This window comes from Sarcophilus harrisii, chromosome 1 (assembly GCF_902635505.1).
Source record: "Sarcophilus harrisii chromosome 1, mSarHar1.11, whole genome shotgun sequence".
Taxonomy (NCBI): Eukaryota; Metazoa; Chordata; class Mammalia; order Dasyuromorphia; family Dasyuridae; genus Sarcophilus; species Sarcophilus harrisii.
This window is the reverse complement of record NC_045426.1, coordinates 666,286,104-666,307,722: the sequence shown is the minus strand read 5'-3', so window position 1 is coordinate 666,307,722 and position 21,619 is coordinate 666,286,104. Positions and strand designations below refer to the sequence as shown.

The 21,619-nt window shown below is 41.2% G+C and overlaps 1 protein-coding gene across 3 annotated transcripts in view; it reads right to left on the bottom strand.

Moving 5' to 3' along the window:
• Positions 1 to 21,619, bottom strand: part of REXO1 (RNA exonuclease 1 homolog) — a 112,858-nt gene that overhangs the window by 12,496 nt on the left and 78,743 nt on the right. For all 3 annotated transcript variants that reach the window (XM_031948132.1, XM_031948131.1, XM_031948133.1), the window contains exons 5-11: positions 15,842 to 16,002; positions 12,639 to 12,776; positions 11,249 to 11,372; positions 7,157 to 7,270; positions 5,867 to 6,004; positions 1,845 to 1,958; positions 318 to 391 (exon numbers count right to left, since the gene is read on the bottom strand). In XM_031948132.1, the coding sequence (XP_031803992.1) occupies positions 318 to 391; positions 1,845 to 1,958; positions 5,867 to 6,004; positions 7,157 to 7,270; positions 11,249 to 11,372; positions 12,639 to 12,776; positions 15,842 to 16,002 (863 nt within the window). The remainder of the gene's footprint in view (positions 1 to 317; positions 392 to 1,844; positions 1,959 to 5,866; positions 6,005 to 7,156; positions 7,271 to 11,248; positions 11,373 to 12,638; positions 12,777 to 15,841; positions 16,003 to 21,619) is intronic.

The window sequence follows — 21,619 nt, the reverse complement described above, 5'->3', positions numbered from 1 at the left end:
CTTCCCCTCCACCCCCACCCCCACCCCCACTTCCAGGATCTCCCTGAAATCTGGCAGGGTAATTTCCCTTAACTCCCAGGCCTATTCTCTGAGGCTAAGAGGACAAGTGCTCTTTCCTGTCCATGCCCCCATTCCCACCTTTATGCTTCTTTTTTCTAGGCTCTTGAGATTCCTCCCACCTGTGACGTTATATTCTGATTTCCTCCTCAGTTCCAAAATTCTAGGTTCTATGATCTTCCAGACAATCAAGGATGATCATACCTGAGGGGGGAATAAGAGCCCCCAACCCAGGAGACCTAGCCCCGTTTAGCACTTACCTTAGCAACCTGACACCCAACAGAACCAACAGCTCCTGAACAGCAACTATACTGGGTTTCCCATCCACCAGCCACTAAGAGAGTCGAGAGAACAAGGAGATGCAGTCAGGTAGGAAAGTCATCTCAAGGGGAACAGGGACTAGGCACTTAGGGGCAGGTAAAACAGGGAGATAGGGGGCAGGGAAAAGCCTACAGGCAACATCAGCAGAAAAGGCTGCTAATCATACCCACTGTAGTATTGTAAGAAGATGTCCCCTTGGTTCAGAGCAAGGCACTGTGGGTCAAGACAACCTCACTAAATTAATGGGCTGCTAGAGTTTTAGAGCCAATTAGAAGGATTTATTTAATTAAACCAGAGCCAATGGTGATGTCTTTGCAGATTAATGTTTTCATCTGTCGGGTGATCATCACTGCGCTTACACACTATGAATCAAGCTGAGCTTTAGAAGACAAGGGACAGGGCTTGAGGACAGCTTCTCATAGTCTACTGATGACATTCTTAAATCTACCAGGAGGCAAGTCTATCCCAGGAAGATCATGGTATGTTAGAACTACTCTAGGGACCCTAGAAGTAGGTTTAAACTCTTCATCTTTTTGGTGAAGATACAGAAGGGAGAAAGGATTTACCCAAAGTTACACTTCAGAATCAGTGGCACAGCTGGGAATGGAACCCAGATCCTTTGGACTTCTAGTCCAGAGGGATTGCAATTATATTTAAGAGGCTCATCAGAAAATGCACAATGACAATTGGGTCAACAGAGCTCTTTCTGCTAAGCCCAATCAAAAAGATATGCACACTTGACTCTTCCAGCCACTTGTCACTGGCACAAGTGGGTGCTTCTGGGGTATCTCGCCTTGCTCTAAGCCATCCTAAGGGCACCAGCACACAGATCCATATTTGGCCTTAAAAAGCAAATGGCTCCTTCAAACCGCTTGTCTAAGAATGGGTTCCAGCTTCAAGGAACTTACTCTAGCCAAATCAGCAACATCACAGCCCAGCTGTGGTTTTGTTCCTCAGGAAAGACCCCCTCTGGGCCTCAGTTGCTCCCTCCATAAAATGAGGGGGTTATGCTCCATCAGTGGTGTTAAATTAAAATAGAAACGAGCTTGGGAGCCACATGGTGACTTGGTTTTAAAATGGAATGCTACCTATGGTTTACCATTTTTTAATTTATCTTGTTAAGATTTTGTTAAGTATTTCCCATTGACTCTTTAATCTGGTTCAGGCCAAATTCGGGAGCATTTCAGTGCGCATATCTGACCCCACTTTTACATTTTTCACACTCTCTAGGAGTCCAGTTGTTTCTCTGTGATTTGGGGGGATGTGGCACCCCCTGGTGGAAGCTCTGTAGATCTGCAGCCCCATGTCTGCCACTTGTACAAGGCAATCTTACTAAAAGCTCCTTTGTGCAAGCAAGGCTGTTTTTCCTGGGGGGAGGCACAAGTGTCCCGTTATAAAGGAAGGTAAATCTCTCTGAGCCACTCCCTGAACCAGTCGAGCATCGGGATCCAGCGGCAGGCACTGACCTCTCTGCCGACGCAGCCTCCCCCAATGATGGCAGCACTCCTCCTTCCGGATACAATTGCCGGTGGGCGAGACTAGGTACTCAGTGCCACAGCGACAGCAAATACGGCAGGATGCTGCAGAGAGAGAGAGAGAGATGGATGAAGAAGAATGGGAGCCCTGAGGCAAGTCCTCACACCAACCCCACCACTTCCTCATCTTGGCTTAAGGGTCCACCCAGTCCCAAGGAATCTTCCAAAGTGAGCTAAGGAAATTTCTAGGGACGAGGTGGGGGACACCAAAGACACAAAGAAAAAAAAAAAAAAAATGAAGTTACAGAAGACCAAAAGGCATATACTCTGAATAGGATGAAGCAACTAGACACTTATTTAATGAGGAGTATAAATAGAGATGTTAAAAGCTAAAAGGGAATGGGACAAGAAATGATCAAGAAAGGTAGATTCATGGGGCAGCTGGGTGGCACAGTGGGTAGAGCACCAGCCCTGAATTCAGGAAGACCCGAGTTCAAATCTGGCCTCAGATACTTAACTGTCCTGACTGTGTGACCCTGGGCAAAGCACTTAACCCCAATTGCCTCAGCCAAAAAAAAAAGTGAAAGAAGGAAAGGTAGATTCATGATCTCTCTGTACTAATCTGACATTGGGAAGGTCATGGTGTGGTGGGATGTTGGGTGACCACATTTCCAACATGTGCCCCAAGCCTAGAGCACCTGAAGGGATGAGTATGTAGTGGTTATGCTGTAAAGCAATCACTGTACCCCCAGAATTGAATCAGGATGTCTCAGAAAGCTGAGTTCCCTCCACAAACCCTCCCCCACTTGTTGCTTCCCTCCTGAATTATAACAGTTAATCTGGTCTGAACCACCACCACTGTTAAGTACTACATTTATCAAGCTTATAGGATGCATCCTCTTTTGTCCCAGGGAAGACTCTTTGCACAGATTACACAGAAGGGTTGTTCAACAGCCACAATAATCAGGAGGGGACCCATGGCCCTGAAAGAAGCAAGGCCACTGAGTAGGCAGGATGCTAAAATCAAATTGAAACGGTCCTGCAGAAAGTATCAAACTTCTACTGCCTGGTACCATCAATGCATGGTGCTGCAAACAGGCTTCTTTTTTTAAACCACGACTGTCTAGGCTCTGTAAATCTAATCTAAAACCCTGATTCAGAAACATGAACCCAAATCTGGAGAGCTACAGAAGGCTGCATGGGGCAGGCAGAGAACAGGGAATAGGAAGAGGAAAATCCCAGAGATGGGAAAAAACATGGCACTGTTGACAAGCAGAAAAAAAAAGTCAGTTGGCAAGAGGGAGGGGGACGTCCCAACCCTGAGCTCCCAATGAGGAATATTCCTTAGTAGTCACAAATAACCATTTGTTTTTGAGACACAATTAAAGTGTTAAGAAATAAGTGATGATCCTAACTCACATTCACTGGGTACTTGCTTTACTTATCTCATTTTACAACTGAGAAAGCTGATGCTTAGAGTCAGAGCCACCTGTGCAAGTCTATGTGGCTACTCAGTCCTAACACTACTAGGAGTATTAAAACCAATCTTTATATTCAGGAGTCCCAGTGCAGGCTTCTTTTGTAATTTCTACAGGATCTGGAAATTGAAAAGAACTTGATGGGTGGAAGGAAAGGAGGCCATGACTTTCCAGGTTTGCTTGAGGCAATCAGGTCCAGGGACCATAAAGGATGCAGCAGCAGACAGAGAAACACACTCAACAAAATGAATGAACTCTCAAGTTTTTTGCCATCTCTGGAACCTGGGAGCCAACTTGTTTCTGTGGCATTACGGGGAATGCCTCCAGAGACATCACTACTCTACAAGAACACCATTTCTATATTCTATGCTATGTGTTAACATGGAGAAGGGAGATGGCACTCTCTGGCAACAGAGTCTGAAGAATATCAACATTTTTCATAGTACAAATGATTTCAATGTAATCAAAGAGTGCTTCAAACTCTTTCCAGCACATTCTGGTTCACTTAGGAAGTTATTGATGTACTGGAAGCAATCTACCTTCCTCAAACATGTGACAAAAGCAATAGAGTTTCTGGTAGTTTTGCACTCCGAAGGGTTCAGAGACAATAGTGCATCTGACAAGCAGAAAAAGCAGCTTTATTAGATGGAGAGAAAAGGCTTAGCTGCTCCAGAGGTAGAGAAGGCACCTTGGTTGCTTTTCTGGCCTAAGTCTTAAATTGGACTTTGAAAGGAATTTGGGTACTGGCTTGGTAAAAGGGAGCAAAACAGGCAATATACCATATGCCCTTGCACAAAGGACTTAGGGCAGCATTGCAAGTGGGGTCTGCCTTTTCCAAGTCTCATCTTTCTATGCCCTTGGGCAAAGTATTCAGCTACAATGGGAGAGTCGGCATCTCTTTTCAATAAAGAGCACCAAGAAATGGAGGAATTTAAATCAGGCCCACCTACTGGGAATGTGAATTAGACAAAGATATAAGAAGTGGGTTAATCACTACTAATGTGATTGCAAAGTACAAAAAGCCTCTCCTTGTTGTGAGCTCTGAGGCATTGGGCATGCAGAATTTCCCTGAATTCCATCCCTTCAGCCCTTGTGCCCCTCTCCCTGGATTGCTCTAGCAGCCACCAAACAATCCACTAATGACTCGGAGTACTAAAGATAACTTGAATTTCCATAGCCAAGTTTACCAAGAGAATACAGCCTCACTAAAGATGTCACTTATTCATTCAAGACAAAATATTTACAAAATACTAACAATAGATCCAGGGTATTATAGTTAATCACCACCACTGATCTGAGTATTTATGGCAGGAGGCCCACAGCCATGGACTCCACTCACATGGGAAGATAACCAGTGACTCTTCCTATCTTCCAACACTTGAGGCTTCTTAAATTTTAGCAGAGAGAGGTCTTCAAGGCCTTCCATTGACTAGTTCTTTTCTTATTCAGCCTCTTCTCCCACTACCTTCCCATGACAGGCCAAATGACTAGGTGGACTTGTCTGTCATCTACTTCTTTCCATCTTTTCAACCATTGCTTTGTCTACCTAGAATGCCTATCTTGCTCTCCTTTGCCATGACAATACCCAAACTATTTCCAAAATCCAAGGGAACATTCAGGCCAGAAAGGCAACCAAAGTACCACGCTCTGTCTCTAAATGTCTAGAGAAGCTAAAGTGAGCTAAACCCTCCTAAAGCAACAGTCAGGGAACAGTGATATATTAGCTACATACAGCACCATATGGCACATAGTTTCCTTTGGAGGAGAGTCAAAAGGGGATGTAGAGCCACCTAACCAGGGTTGTACTGCCAAGCAGGAGAATGAGAGAGCTAGCTATTCAACGTGTAAAGTCAATGAGGCAACAGCTGCCTTCTGTGTATCGATCTATCTGGCTCTACTGAACCACTGCTGCTTGCATTCTGGGTGCAATAAGCCCTTGCACAAAAGGCTCAGGACAACACTGCAAGTGGGTTCTGTCTTCTCTAAGCCCCATCTCTGTCCCCTTGGGCACAGTGTTCAGATAGAATAGAAGCACTAGCATCAACAAAGAGCACCAAGAAAACAGGGGAATTTAAATCAGGTCTGCCCACTGGGAATGTGGATTAGCCAAAGTTATATGGGGTGGATTAATCATTACTAATGTGATTGCAAAGTACAAAAAGCCTCGCCTTGTTGTGAGCTCTGAGGCGGTAGAGAATGCAGAATTCGGCTGAATTCCATTATGTACCCACAATGCACCTGGAAACATCATTAGGCTCAGAGGCCCAGATCCCAGCTGAACAAGGGATGAAACCAGTAAGTCAGAGACTAAAAGGGACAAGAAAAGCTGAGTGGTATAGTCAGAAAGCACAGAGGGCTTGGTTTCAAATCTCAGAGCTGACCCTCATTAACCTGATCTTGGTCATCTTAAGAGCCCCAATATTAAGTGGAGGGAACAATATTTGTGCCACAGCCACCTCACAGAGTTGGGGAAGAAAGCATTTAATCTACCATAGAGCACCAGAGATGGGAGCCAGTGGAAAGGGAACAACTCACAGTCTGTGGTCTTCTTCTCTTCGGTGGTGAAGACCACCGCTCGGCCAGGTTTTTCAGGGTGGGGCAAAGGGTAGCCGTTTTCTTTCAGTTGATCCTCTGTAAGAATGTAGTCCTTTAATCTTCGATACAAGGCAGCTCCTAAGGACAATGAAAGTCAGAATTAAATTTTTTTCTCCTTCCTAAAGAGGGTACCACCAATCCAGCAGAATAGAGCTTTTCAAAGTGTGGTCAGGGATCACTGAGTTCCTTTTCAAGCAATCTACTAAGATCTCTTAATTTCTAAAATGATAAATATCAATAAACAGAATGACAAACAAAAGCTCTTTGGAGAGTCCTTGATAATATCTGAAAGTGTAAAGAGGCCCTGGGACCAACATGACCAATGAAAGCAAATCTCCAACAGGGCAACCAGGGAGAAGGATGTACTTTGTGAGCCAGGTCAGTGAAAAGGCCACCTAAACCAAATGGTCGCATAACTATGATGTAGGGCTTGTAATCATCAGCCAGAACTGAATCTTGAAAAGAAAAGGATGACCAGAGAAAACCCCTGAATGCACTATTTTCAATCTCTCACAACAGGCCAAGGGTAGCATCACAATAAGCTCATGGAATAGGAGGCTGAGGGGGCTCAGTGATAGGCTGGGGGAAGGAAGGGACTTCTGAGTCCCTCTTTGATTTGTATACCTCAGTATGTGTCTTCTCTGAGTTCTTATCAGGACATCTCTTTGATAGACCTAACTTGTAACAAATGAAGGGAGGTAGCAAAGATAAAGCATGGGGGGACAGGGGAATCCCAGGATTAGAAAACAAGAAAAAAAGATATTATTTGCATTTTTGCCACTGACTTAACTGTGAAACCTTGTCCCTCTAGACCAGGGGTCCTCAAACTTTTTAAATAGGAGGCCAGTTCACTGTCCCTCAGACTGTTGAAGGGCCGGACTATAATAAAAACAAAAACTTTGTTTTGTGGGCCTTTAAATAAAGAAATTTCACAGCCCTGGGTGAGGGGGATAACCGTCCTCAGCTGCCGCATCTGGCCCGCGGGCCATAGTCCCCTGCTCTAGACCTTAGTTTTCTCTTGTGCATAATAAGACAGTTGGACTAGAAGATTCCCAGTGCCTTTCAGCTTACATTTTAAGTCTTAAAGTTCCTTCCACCACTGATATTCTAGTATTCTAGGATGAATGGTTAAAATTTACAAGTGGAAAGCTAACCTTCCAGTCTTTCCCTTCTGCTATATGGAGCCCTAGATATTTTAAAAGCATGAACGTGCAGAAACAAGGTTCTCACCTGTCAAATCTTCTGCTCTGAGGTTTCCAGATCGATTCAGTGTAAAGCTTGTTTTTGTGGCCAGTTTCCCTCCCAGTACAGCTTCATGGGACACCACCTTCCGATTGCTGTTCTCTGCAAGGGGCAAGAGAAACAACCTGAGCTATTACTCTCACTACTGGGGAGGCACACTCAGTAGGCAGGATTGAACCCAAATGGGAAGGAAGAATAAAGAAAAGAAAATGATGAGCTCTGACACATCAGGGTTCCCAACACTCCTGGAACATCCCTCCTTTTCCCATACTATCCCCTTCTCCTCCTGTAGTTTGAGGTACAGCTCATCCCACCCCCTCCAGGAAGCCTTTCCTGAGCAAAGCCCACACTTAGGTCTTTCTCCCCTGACCTGATCTAGAACTTAAAGTTCTCTACCAATCATTCTACACTAAATAACCAAGGGGGCATTATTTTATGTTTCACATACACTCACCAGCTCCTAACTACACAATAAACTTCTTGATGGCAGGAAAGTGTTCAAATTTATCTTTGCTATAATATCTAAAATATCTCTGTGAAGGTTTCCAATGACTCCAACTCACAGGAATCTCCCCTTTTCTGATTTTCTACTGTAGTCTATGTATCGTTGAGCCTTTTGTGTGTGTGTGTGTGTGTGTGTGTGTGTGTACCTGGACCTTTCTCTTCTCTCCCTTTCTTCCTTTGCTCCCAGCTTCTTTGCCTTTTCTTTTCCTAGAAGAGCTCATGTAAGGAGCTGTTACTGACCTCTACTCTAGAATTAACCCCTTGCCATTCATTCTTATGGGTGGGGACTGTGTACCATTTGGACTGCACATGAAAGACCAGGACTTTGGGCATAGTTCTACCCCAACCCACCATGGTACCTCCTTTAGCTTTCAGTTTTTTCTATTTGAGGTATGACCAGTGAAATATGATCAAAGGACTAATTTGACCCACTTTCCCTTCCTTTAGTCAGTGCTACTGATTTCACTGGGTAGTCTAAAAAGGAAAAATCAGTTGAGGGCTAATAGGAGAACTGAATTCCCTATACAAACAAACAACAAAATCCTTAACCCTAACAAGGAGACAGAGAAGCAAAGGGGTGTGTCTAAGTCAGACAGAGCACTGGCAAGTGCTAAGCTCCATTAGCCAGAGGTTCCAGATGGTGCCTCTTCAGAGCCCACTTCATTCTCTTCATCCTTGAAAGATCCCTGCAGGCCAGGTTTTCACACTGAAGGGAAGGACTAGAAAATAAGGACCTTGGAGGCCTTCACTGGGGAATAGATTTAACACATTATCTAATGGTTTACAGGTACTTTGTGGTAATCATTAACTGGCAGCCATTCTAAAGCTAACCTTCCCAAGTTCTCTCCGAGTAATGGTTGCAAAGATAATGGAGATGGAGGGAGTGAGGAAGATGAGATCAAAAAAATTAGAAGAACAGCACAAATTGATTGCTTAATGTACCCTCTTGAGAGCCAATAATGAAATGTCTTAACCTTCTCTTTTTTCTTCTCGAAGGCTTAATGTGTGAAACAGAAATATGCCTTAAAGGCCAGTCTAGTGCTTTGAAGACATTCAAAAGTTACTCCATTAGTGGTCCTTTACCTTTTAAAAACAGGAGCTTTGAAAAGAATAAGAGAGAACGAAGAAAAAACATCATGCTTTGGGGAATGGAGGCTATTTCCATTTCAGATAAGGTGAGAGTCACTAAAGTACCCTGGTCCTTCCCTCTCCATATCCACTTCCTAACATGGCCTATACAATGTTGTCAAAGAAGCAGCTACTTAGTTTATATTTCTATTATGGCTCCCTCCTCCCTTCCCCTCAGATAATATGACAGTAGGGAATCACAAAGGTTTGATTTGAAAGGCCTTAATTACTGATGGAAAGGGAAAAGAGGGACACTTCTTTGGCACAAATGTTGTTTGGACTTGTGGCTTTCATGTTTGGGTTTCAGATATTCTCATCCTCAGTCAGCTATAGAGCATCCTTTATACTATAATAGCAAAATGAATACTGAAATTCAACAGGCCCAAAATGAGTGACCTTAGCACTGTTCCTTCCCTTCTCTGGGTCATAATGTCTCCAGCTATAAAATAATCAGAATCAATTAGAGTGTTATGTATGCAAGTACTCTTTCAACCCAACTCTGATATCCTGTGTTCTAAGGGACCTCTCATCCCTGACATTTTATGTCCTAAGGATGCTCCCAGCTCTGACACTCCACATAATAAAATCATTCTCAGCTCTGAATATATTCCAAAGCACCTCTCATCTGCAACATTATGAATCTATGTAACTGGATGTTCCAAGAACATCATAAATTTCACTATCTTGGTGACCAAACACTGCTACATCAGACCCCAAGCAGCCTAGTCATCTTTCTCCATCATCACTCTCAGCATTTACTCTCTATGCCCTATAATTAGCCCATGATATACTAATTTATATACTATTATTACTATTATCTACTATTGTTCTATGACTGAAAGGCAGCTATGATAGGCTGGAAAGAGCACTAGATTTACAGTCAAAAGAATTCAAATACCAACACTAACACTTACTAGATGGATTACCAGAGCTTAAGTAATATCTTCTCTCTGTTCTGGGTGTTCAACTTCCCTCACAAAGTTGTTGCACTAAATGAGATAATGAATGTAAAGTGATTTGTAAATAGAAAACAAATAATGAGGTAATGAGAAATGAAAGCTGTTATCATCTTCCTCATTACCACTCTTAGTAGCCTCTCACTTAGTTCTTTATCAAACATTCTTATTCTCTATTATTTCACAGGTTGTCTTCCCTAGGGATGATAACATAAGTTCTACTGCATATACTGCTGAATATTAGGATGATAAGCCCCTCAGTCCCAGGGCCAGGATTCAAACCTAGGCCCTGATTCCAAATGTAAAACTCTTTTTACCTGCCACCATGTCTCAATAAGGCATAGATATGACCAGATTTAAACTATTTTAAAAGACTAAGCTGCCTCAACTGATATAAGATATGTTTTTAATCGTAAAGAAAAAGAAAAATGGTAGAGCAGAATGAAATCTTTTACTTCAAAGTACAATGATAATTAATGGCCCTAGTCCTTTTAGTGCCAAGTCCTAGAGTGACTAATACAACAAAGCAGTCACAGCATCTCCCAAGACCCTGACCTCTCTCCCACTGATTCAGCTCAACTAGTAATATCAAATCACATTAACATCTTGTTGGCATCCCAGGATACCACCGAAAGAAGTTTCCAGATAACTAAAGTTACCTGAATGACAAAACTATTATGACAATTTTTATAGTTATTTTAGATAGAAATCCTTCTGAAACCGATTATTCATTTTCTTGATTTTTATAATAAATAATGTGGAAAAATAATCTTGTTCCAGCTATTAATTTTTGAAGACCTATAGATATACTTCCTGCATTATAGTTAAGGTGAAACCTGACAGGCTATCTGCCACAGAATGAATGAGATATTAGAAAAAAGCACTGGATTTGGATTCTAAACTCTAGTTTTGATACTTATTACCTTCATGCCTGGGAAAAGCCACAATCATGACTGTGAACTTCTAAGTATGCTATACTCCCCAGGAAAAGACCTAGCTTGTTTTTGTCATTTTTTTTTCCCGTCATACAGTCACTTCTTGCTGCTTTCTTTAGCAATGCCCTGCCATGATTTTTTTTTTATTATTATAATAACTTTTCATTGACAGGACCCATGCCAGGGTAATTTTTTACATTATCCCTTGCACTCACTACTGTTCCAATTTTTCCCCTTTCCCTCCACCCCCTCCCCTGGATGGCAAGAAGTCCTATTCATGTTAAATATGCATGGCTTTTCTTCTTTACTGTGGGCTTGAACAACAGAGATCTTTGTTATAACTGTGTTCAAAGAAAGAGTCAATGGGCTTTGATATAGGATCCAAAGCACTCTTGGGAAAAGTGGGCATGGAAGGCTGCTCAAAAATCGGTGCTTTTTCACCCGTTTTCAGATAGCTTCCAGAAAGCTAATGTTGTTAGAGCTATAGCCCTCTAGGGAAGAGCTTCAATTCAATTTCAGGATCAGAGAAGAAAAAAGTTCACTGCAGCCATACTTACTGTTTACACATTGTACAGAACCAGGTCCTAAACTCCTTAGCTTCTTTAGGGTATTGACAGCCACATTCAGGTAGATATTCTTGCTTGAACTCCGTTCATAGGCCACCTTCTCCTCCGATAAAGCCTGGGAAAACATGTTGCAGAGATTTAATCTCAACTTTCATAGAATTAAGTAGAGGGAAGGAGTGGATGGAGCTAAGACAAAGAACACAATGCAATTAGATCAAATAAGTGACATCAAGAACAAGATTAGGACTGGTGTTCTCACATCAGAATGTTGAGGGGAAGGAGCTTCCTCATTTCCTAGAGTGGACAGAGCCTGGGAGGTAAGAAAAGTATATTTGAACACTTGGGCTAAAGCAGTCCATCATTCTTCTCCAATGGCATGACTCAGTTCTGTGGGCTTCCTGAGATAAGGGTCCGACAGAAGGAGGCAGCACAGAAACTCTTGAGTTTCCCTAAAATCCTAGTCAGGGAGAGCCAAGAGAGCTCAGGCTCAGGGAGCAACTGTGTGGGCTTAGCTCCTCAGACAAGCTGACAGACTGCAGTAGGACCTTGCTCCGAGGTGTCTGGGTGGCTGCCACAGGTGCGGGCCTAACAAGAATCGGGATTTGTCCAGAGCGTCACCAAGTGGTGAAGCTCCCCTGAGCTTCAGTTCCCTCGGATGGAGTTTCAGGCGATCAGCAAGAATAAAAACACGCACAACCGTTGTAGTGAAGATTCCAGGTATACGATGCTCCTTCCCTACACTGAGCCACTGGTCTTCACCTCCATTTTACAGACATGGCCACCCTGACCCCCTGCCTCAATCAGGTGTTCTTTGCCAGTTAGCTCCTGAGCCAAGACCCCAGCATTGGCCCTCTCCACAGACTGACCAGGCCCTTCTTCCCCATTCATCTTTTATTGGTCCAGGACTGATCAAATCATCAGAAAGCACTGCATGGGTCATGAGAGAAATCCCCTTACTCCAAGTTGGTGAGCCCAGCAGGGAGTGATGGGCCGGTGATAGAGAGCCAAGGACAGCCTTCCGACCTGAGCCCAGAGTTCTTGGCAGTCCCCTCCTAGGAAATCATCGAGATAAGCTCTAAAGGACCTTCTACAGTTCTCCTCTCTAACTCCAAGTACAGGAAGAACAGCCTTGGCTCTTGCTTCTATCAGCCCCCTCCTGGGAAGTCTGATCAATCACTCAAGAGAGGAAGATGAACAAAAGATGAGAGGCAGAGCAGCAGAAACCAGCTCTTAAGAGAAAGAAGAAGGGAGTGGAGGCATCTAACTCCTAGCCAAGATAACCTAGTTTTAACAGGTCAGACTATGGCAAACTAACCCTCTCCCCACTGTCAGCCCCCCAACTTCACCACACAGCAAAATCATCAATATCATGGATACAGACCTTGTCATAAGCTTCTTGGGGTGATGGACAAAACTTCAGGCACTCGTCAATAAAAAGATTAAGATAACGTTGGCGGATGTTGGTGGGAACCTTGGCCCCAAACTCAGTTGGAATGACTGGTCTATTTAAGCTTACACTCTAGAAAGACAAAAGAAAGATCAGTAAGTGGTCTATAGGAAGCCTTCCCCAGCCCTTAACTCCAATCATTTCCTATTTATCCCAGCTTGCTGTACCCAGCTAGGAGCTTCTTGAGGTCAAAGGACTGTCTTTTTTCCCCCCTCTTTGCATTTTCAGCACTTAGCACAACACCTGGTACATAGCAGAACCTAATGCTTATTAGCTATCAGCAGCAGAATTTTCTAATTCAACAAATGACATCTCTAAGATTCCCTGCCTGACCTCTTTGTGAAGACCTATTTGAACTCTGACACCGTGCTATAACTCCTTTCCAATTCCAAAACTTCTATGGTCCATTGCTGATTCTACCAGTGCCGGCTGTCCCTCCAGCGACAGCCCACAGCCTCCTCTAACACCTCAGGAAGCTGGTTTATGAGTTGCTCTGGTTTTTTCAAAACTCAAGTCTTCCCCCGGAGAAGTCTTGCTGAAGTTGGCCCAGGTTAGCTCATGTCCCACAGACCATCAGAGGGAGTGGAGCTGGGCCGCTCTCAAAGTCTTCCCAACTCCACAGGAAGCCACCCAAAGTTTGGTTCCACATGCTCAACCTCCACGAGTCCATGCTTGCCTCTTCTCAGCCCCAATCAAACCAAGGAACATGAAATGAGTGGAGGGTTCTCAGACTAACTGTGTTATTCGAGCAGCAGGGTTGTATTAGGGAGTTTGAAGAGCTTGGGCTTATTTTTGTTAAATAGATGGGGGCAGGGAACAACCGACTATTGCCATTTTCTAAGCTGAAATTTATTTTTTAGCCAGTTGGTACCATTATGTTGGAGAAATAGGAGAGTGGACTTTCTCTTTATCATCTATGGATTTATCAATCTTGTTGTAGGATTTCAAAGAGCTAGACTACTTTCATTTATTAATTTAAAAACTTTTTGCAAAGAAGAATCCCCAGAATGCAGCCTGAGCTCACCTGCCCACTAATTTTTTTTTTCTGTTCACAATGTGCCATTGGTCTGAAATGTGTCCCATCAGTTCCCTTCCCCCATTACTAAATTCTAATCTATCATGTGAAGCTTAAGTCAAATGATACTTCCTGCTCTGTCAATAACAACTTTACCCTCAAACTCAAGAGCATTTTTGTCCTAAACAATTCTGAAAGGCAAGTACTACTTTTATCTCCATTAAAGATAGTTGTTGGAAGTTGGTGGAAACCCTGGCCCCAAATTCAATTGGAATGACTGGCCTGTTTAAGTTTACAAAGAATGATTAGTGAATTCTACCGGAAGCCTTCCCCAGTCCTCCTTAATTCTAGTGCCTTCTCTCAGTTAATTATTTCCTATTAATCCTGCATGTAGCCTGTCTGTATAATTGTTTGAATGTTTTCTTTTCCATTCAACTGAACTACTTAAGGATAAGGAATGCTTTTGTCTTTCTTTGTATCCCTAGCACTTATCACAGTGGCTGATGCATACTAAGAATTTAAATAAATGCTTACTGACTGCCAGCAGCAGAATTTTTCAATTCAACAAATTTCAATTCAGTATCTTTAATAATTCCTGTCATATCAACAGTTTCATGATTTTCTAGTCTATCCTTTAAAGCTCAACTCAAATGCAACTTCTTGCCCTGTCAACCTTCCAATTCAAAACTTAGAGCACTTAATTCAAGGTTGCAATGTATTATCATTTTTTTCTGTTTGAATCTTAACTTCCTCCTAGACTGTGATCTCCTGGTGGCCATGGATAATATCTGAATTGTTTCTTTTCCCATTGAATAAGGAGAAAGAAGAAGGGACATGAGATAATATGAGGAAAAATATATGGAAAGAAGGGGAAAATAGAGAAAAGGAGAAAAAACGAGGTGAAGGAAAGGGAAGGAAAGGGGAAAGAGTGGATTGGGGGAAAAGGGGGGAGAAGAGGAAGACAGGTAGCAAAAAGACAAAAGGGAAAGTTTATTAGGGAGATTTAACATGGGCATAGATAACCACATCCCCAGGCAAAATATGACAAATGCCACATGAGAATGTGTGACAAAGGATCCAGAGGAGGAGGTTGTTGCTAACTCCAAAGGAAGTCAGAAATGATGCTCCACCTATAAAGGTGGAGCAGAGGATTTGCTTGTAAAAAAGGGGGTTCATAATCAGGTCTCAAAGCACTCTGCTAGGCAAGTGGTTAGACAGGGACAACCAGAGTGTGTATGAAAGCTATTTTGGAAGTCCCTGTAAAAATTCCACTCCTAACCACCTTCCATAGCTTTGGGGATCATTAGAAAGTCCTAATCTTGCACTTCCCTCAAAAAAGTTAAATGTAAAAAAGAGAAACTGACCACATTATAGACCAAGGATAGTCTGTTTTATTTCTCCTAGAAGACATTCTAACTTTTGTCTAGGCCTTTATGAACTGTCAAACAAAAAGATTAAGTTACATATTTTCCAAGTTTTCCTAATCTCCCCCCAAATAATCTGACTTGTCTCCTAATGTTTTATGATCCTCAATAACTCCTAGAGTCAAAGTAAAGACCAAGTGAGGGTCCACCTGCAGTTCAAAATCTTTGGCCACCTGTTCCTTATAAGCCAGGGACAAGATTATTACAAGGCTAAGGGGGATAAAACAGCCCTTGGTGGTTTTGGTGGAAATAGTAAATGCAAGACTAGAGGAAAGATTTAAAAAGCTCTTCCTTTATTTTTTTTAATTATGTATTAATGAAACTTAACAGTACATCCCAACAGCTCCTCCCCAATGGACTCCCAGCCTTTTGGTTCAATGCAGTCCCAGAAATGTGAAGTCTATGAAGTGGACTTGAGAGAGAGATGAAGCATCATCTTCACCCTAGACTCTTAGGTCCCTTTTCAAGCCTCAGATGAAACACCAACTTCTGCAAAGAAGCCTCCCCACTGCCCACTCATATTCTCACCACCCTGTAATGATTAAGTCTGTGTCTATTATGTCCTTATTTTTATCATTTCCCCTCAACCTCTTGAAAGCAGGGTTTGTTTTGGTTTTGTATTTATATTCTCAGTGCCTGGCACCCAACAGGCACTTAATAAATGTTTATTGAATTGAATGTGGGAAAACGTGCATTACCTGTAGGGAGGGCATATGTGCTATCCTCTTCTGCACGGATGTCGTGCTCGTTTTAGAAGCCATCCCAGACATCGTTCGGGACTTCAAGGAGATGTTTGGCTCAGAGCCATTTGCGACTTGAACGGTGTTCAAAGAATTACTTTTCTTGGCACCTGTGGGGGCTGACAGGGTACAGGGCACATGATTGTAGGAAGACAAAATTCCCATCACCGAGCTCCGGAGAACCAAGTAATTCCGGTCATTTAATGTTACCAAAATGTGCATCTGGGTGCACAGAGGGAAAGGTCTGGATTTTGAACTAGGATTTTGGAATGACGACATTAAGATCTGTTCTGTGGCAAGGCCATGGAGAGAAAAAGTCAATATTCAGTGGTCAGATCAGGCAATGTCACCAATTTGTAGGTCCAATGAAAGGTATAGGTTTCTGATAGCCTCTGCCACATGGTCAGGTCCTTCAGTTTGAAGCATTTAGATCTGAGTTAGAAAAGGCCTTGATTCCTTAGCAAAGGACCCAGGGGTTATGCCATTGCTCTCCTGGTCATTGTGACAAGACTACTTGCTCCCAGCTCTATGTTCTTCCACTCCCTTTGATGAGGTCACAAATAAAATAGTCCCCTGCAGCCTAGACAAGGGACTACTTTATGCGGGTTTGTTTTCAAAGGTGGGAAAATAGACCAAATGGCTAGCAATCTCAATATCATAGGAACAACAAACATTTATGGTTGTTATTGTTTTAACAGAAAAATAATGATCACACCATGGAGTCAACTTGAAAGAATAAGATATATATACTAAGGGAAAAATCAACCTGACTAGGAATCAGGATGGATTGGAGGGAGGAAAAGCCTGAAAAGCCTCAGGCCTCTCTATCTCTCTACCACCAGGATTTTCTTCTGTTAAATTTAACATGACTCCTCATACCCCTTCCATTGTTACTTCCCATTTTTACTGCTTTTGCAGAAAACCTCTGATTCAAAGACTAAACCACATAATCCAGTACTCCAGTCCCAACTACAATTCTGAACTACATGTCCCACTAGTTCCCTATACAGATCTCATTTCTGGACAAAACAGTGGGTGATACTGTCCCTAGATCCAAGTATTCCCACCTTTGCACCTTTGTTTACCTCTCCTTAGAATCCCCTCTCACTGGTTCCCATCTAACTTTCCATTCTTCAAAGCCCAACTTACTTCAGCTCGCTAGCCTATAATCATCTCTCCCTTCTTTCAAGAGAGAAAGCACATACTGTTTCATTCATTTATAGCAGGAGTTTTTTTCCATTTATTTTTTATCTCCCCAAATCAAAATCCTGGAAGGCAAGGACTTTTGGCTTATCTGTTTCTGTAGTTTTTCCCTACCTCCCCACCACACCTAGTCACTCACTACCTGAGAAATAACAAAAAACTGAAAAAAAAAAAAAAAAAAAAAAGCTTCGCTAAAAAAAGCTTTTCTATACTATGCTGTTGAAAGAGTTGTGAATTGATTCAACCATTCAGGAGAGCAATTTGGGCAATCAAATTGTGCATACCCTTTGATCCAGCAACACTATCCCTAGGTCTGTATCCTAAAGACATCATAAAAAATAGGAAAGGACCCAAAAAATGTTTATAGCAGTTCTTCTAGTGGTGGCAAAGAATTAGAAATTGAGGGAATGTCCATCACTTGGGCAACGGCTGAACAAGTTGTGGCATATGAATGTGATGGAATACTTTTGTATTATAAGAAATGATGATGGGCAGATTTCAGAAAAGCCTGTAAAGACTTACATGATGCACACATATATTGTATCCAAGATCTACTGTAATCTATTTAACATGTATAGGACTGCTTTCCATTTGGGGGAGGGGGTGGAGGGAGGGAGGGGAAAAATCGGAACAGAAGTGAGTGCAAGGGATAATGTTGAAAAAATTACCCTGGTATGGGTTCTGTCAATAAAGTTATAAAAAAAAAAAAAAAAAAAAAAAAAGACTTACATGAACTGAGACTGAGTGAAGTACAGAAACAGGAAAAAACCGCACACAGTAACAAAAATATTGTGTGGCGATCAACTATGACGGATTTAGCTTTTCTCAGCAATACAATGATCCAAGACAATTCCAAAAGACTCAAGGTGAAAAATTCTATCCATATCCAGAGAAATAATCATGAAGTCTGAATGCAGATCAAAGCTTGCTATTTTCACTTCTCTCTGTCCTCCCCCCCCCCCCCCCCCCCCCCCTTTTACAACATGACTAATGTGGAAATATAATTATTATGACCATATATGTGTAACATATCATATTGCTTGCTTTCTTGGGGAAGGTGGGAGGGAGCAAAAGAGAAAAATTTGGGACTCAGGATCTTATAAAAGTGAATGTTGAAAAATATGTTTATATGTAATTAGAAAACAATAAAATTGTATTAAATGAGGAGAAGTTTTTCCAATTGATCACATAGCACTGAGATGGAAGAGACCTTTGAGATTCTCTAGAACTACTTCATTTTACAAATGAAGAAACTGAGACTCAAAAGACAAAGAAATGATTTGCTCAAAGCTAAAGAAGTAATAACAAAGGCAGTCCAAGCAGCATCACAGTACAGAGCAGATGGCAGAGCATGACAGTCTAAAAGAACCCTGAACTGAAGACCCCAGTTGGCTTGGGTTTTAAACCTACCTCTGCCACTCACTGATTGTATTACTTTAGGCAAGTCTCCTTCACTCTCTGGGCCTAAGGTAAAAACCTTGCAAAGCCCTACAAACATTCAAGCTCTAGCCTAAAGAAAAAAACATGGCACATTTACACGGTCCAGCATAAATTCTTTTAGATGTAGAAAAACATTCCCACAGTAGAAGATAAAAATGGATGACAGCCAGCTAAATCCTCACTAACTGGGAATGCTGACAAAGTTTCCTGAATGCCTTCTAGGCCCAGGAACTCTATTTTTTCTCAACTCCACCAGGAAGGTCCTTTCTTCCATCAAGATAAACCTGTAGGCCACTGAAAACTGGTCTCTCATAGACCCCAAAGCTGAGTGAAGGGGAAGGAAAGTGAAGAGAGCAAGGGCTGGTAACAGCCTAGGAAGCACAGAATCATACACAACCAAGTGTTCAATATCTATAGACAGATGAATCAAGTTTCCTCAATGTCACAACAATGAATGACTCAAGTCTGTACAAGTAATATAACATCTCTATAGAAAATGTACTGGGATGTGGGCATCTAAAAAGGAAAACATATCTTGGGAGATAAGGGCTTTTCTTATCTTCACGAGGCCAATTAACAGTGCCTTAAGAACAGAGAAGAGTATAGCTGCTTTTAAATGGCCACTTTAATTCTATTTTACTAAGATCCAGTCATTTATATATTGAAATCAATGTTCTGCAAACTTTCTTCCTCTGCTATTCAATTTTCTACTTCCTCAAGCATAAATTCTCTCTGACCCTGCCTTCTTTCTAACTACCTCACCACCTTTGCCTCCAATACAAGGAAAGAGAGCTATTAACTCTAGTTGGAAAAGACTTGAGAGGTTTTTTAGTGAACCTTCCATGCAATGCTACTTCTCCTCTCCACAGACCCTAATAAGAAAGTGTTCAAACAACCCCTGTGTAAATACCTCCAAAATTTACTTCTGGCCAGTCTCTAAGAGGCCCTTCCTCAGACTGAGCTGAAAACGATACCACTTCTAATCACTTGTCATAGTTCTGCCTACTGTCTCTGGTTTAGATACTTGGGTATAATAAAGAATTGACCCAAATGAGTTTCTGGACGAGTCCATGTACTCGTACTAGTCATGATCCCATTCAAAACAAAATTTTCAACTCTTTCTTCCAACCCCACTATCATCAATTGCTCTATAAAGCTACATGGTCTATTTACTTTCTAAATGAATCAAGTGCATCATAATTTGAGGGACAGGCTATTTTGAGGATTGTATCTAAAGTTCTATTTCTTAATGTTATAAATCAACCTATTTTATAAACAGAATAATTCCATTTGCAATTCATAGAATTTCAGCCTTGGAAGGGTTCCCAGGGGGATAAAATAGATATTGGAGAAAAGGGAGAATAGTAATCTTGGGAGAGAGCACAAGTTTTTGGCTTTTTTATTTTACTTGCTTTCTCTGCCAAAAATAATTATCTTTGGACTAGAAAGGGCAGGAAAAAAATTAATAATAATGTGTTGGTACCCAAGAGAAATAAAATAGAGTTACCAGCTGTGCTTGACCAGCTGTCACCTGGTCCAGATAGATTCCATCCCAAAAGGCTGACAGTACTGGCAGGAAGACTGCTGATTATTGAAAGATCAAACAATAATGGCAGCAATCATGTCCACATTCTACCACCTATAATAATCTGACATAAATCATTTCACTTCTGAGTCCCAGTTTCCTGAGTATAAAATGAGAATGTCTATAAAGCTGTAAAGAAAAGTAATTTTTTTCATTGCATTATGGTATGAAAAGGGTATATTTAATTATTTATGCTTTTCTGTATCATTTGAGGTTTTTATGCTTTATACATGATCAATTTTTTTTTAAAGTGCCTTGTGTAGCTGAGAAAAGATAGACTCCTTTCTATTCTCATTCAGTACTCTCCAGTTCTATTATATCTAAGTTCTAAAATTCTATTCTCCTTAATTTCCTTATTTTGTGATTAAATTTATCTAGGTCTTTTGATCTGATCTTTTTTATGCAGCAAGATAATTGTGCAAATTTATTTACATATATTGGATTTAACATATATTTTAACATGTATAACATATATTGGATTACTTGTCATCTAGGGGAGGGGATGGGGAGAAGGAGGGGAATGCAAAAATCAATGTTGAAAAATTATCCGTGCATATATTTTGAAAATAAAAAATTTTAATAAAAAAAGAAAAAAAATTATTTAGGTCTTGAGGAATAAATTGTGGTCCCCTAGTAATAGTATAGCTTTGATCTCTTATTTCCTTCTATAATTCATTTAATTTTTCCTTCAAGAATCTGGATGCTATAGCATGGCACCTATATGTTATTTATTTCTTTTATCTCAAATGTCCTTTACTTTTCATAGGAATAAAACAAAATGATTCACATACTATTAGAGCTGGTAATTTTTTGTAGTGAAGCTCAAAAATTTCCCCGTTTATCTCTTTCAATTAGGTCTATTTTGCTTTGTCTAAGATCATGATTGCTACTCTTGCCTTTTTTACTCGAGTATGATAGATTCTACTCTATCCCCTTATTTTTATCAAGTATCTCTTGTAAACAACAGATTTTTAGATTATGGCTTCTAATCCATGCTGATATCCACTTTCATTTTGAATGAGTTCCTTTCATTCATATTCATAACTATAATTGCTAATTATGTATCTTCATCCATCTTTTGTTTTTTTAAATCCTGTCTCCTACTCAAAGTCTGTTTTGTTTCTGACTCCCTTACTATAACCTCCCCTTTGTAATGTTCTCTACCCTCTTTTCTCTTAGATTCTTCTCTTTCTACTTCTCTGGGTACAATGAATTTCTATATTCAAATGTGTATGTGTATATAATCTTTCTTCTTTGAATCAGTTCAAATGAGAGGTGCAAGAATTGCCTACTCTCCCACATTTTCTGCACCACCACCATTGTAAAAACTCTTCCTTGTGTGCCTCTTTTATTCAGTACTTCTTACTTTTCTTCCCTTTCCCCTTCTCCTAATATATTATTCTTTTTCACATTTCCATTTTTCTTTTGAGATCATCACAACATAACAGAGTTACCTTCATGCCTTCCAAGAAGACTCCTACTTGCTCTAATGATAATGATCCAAGACA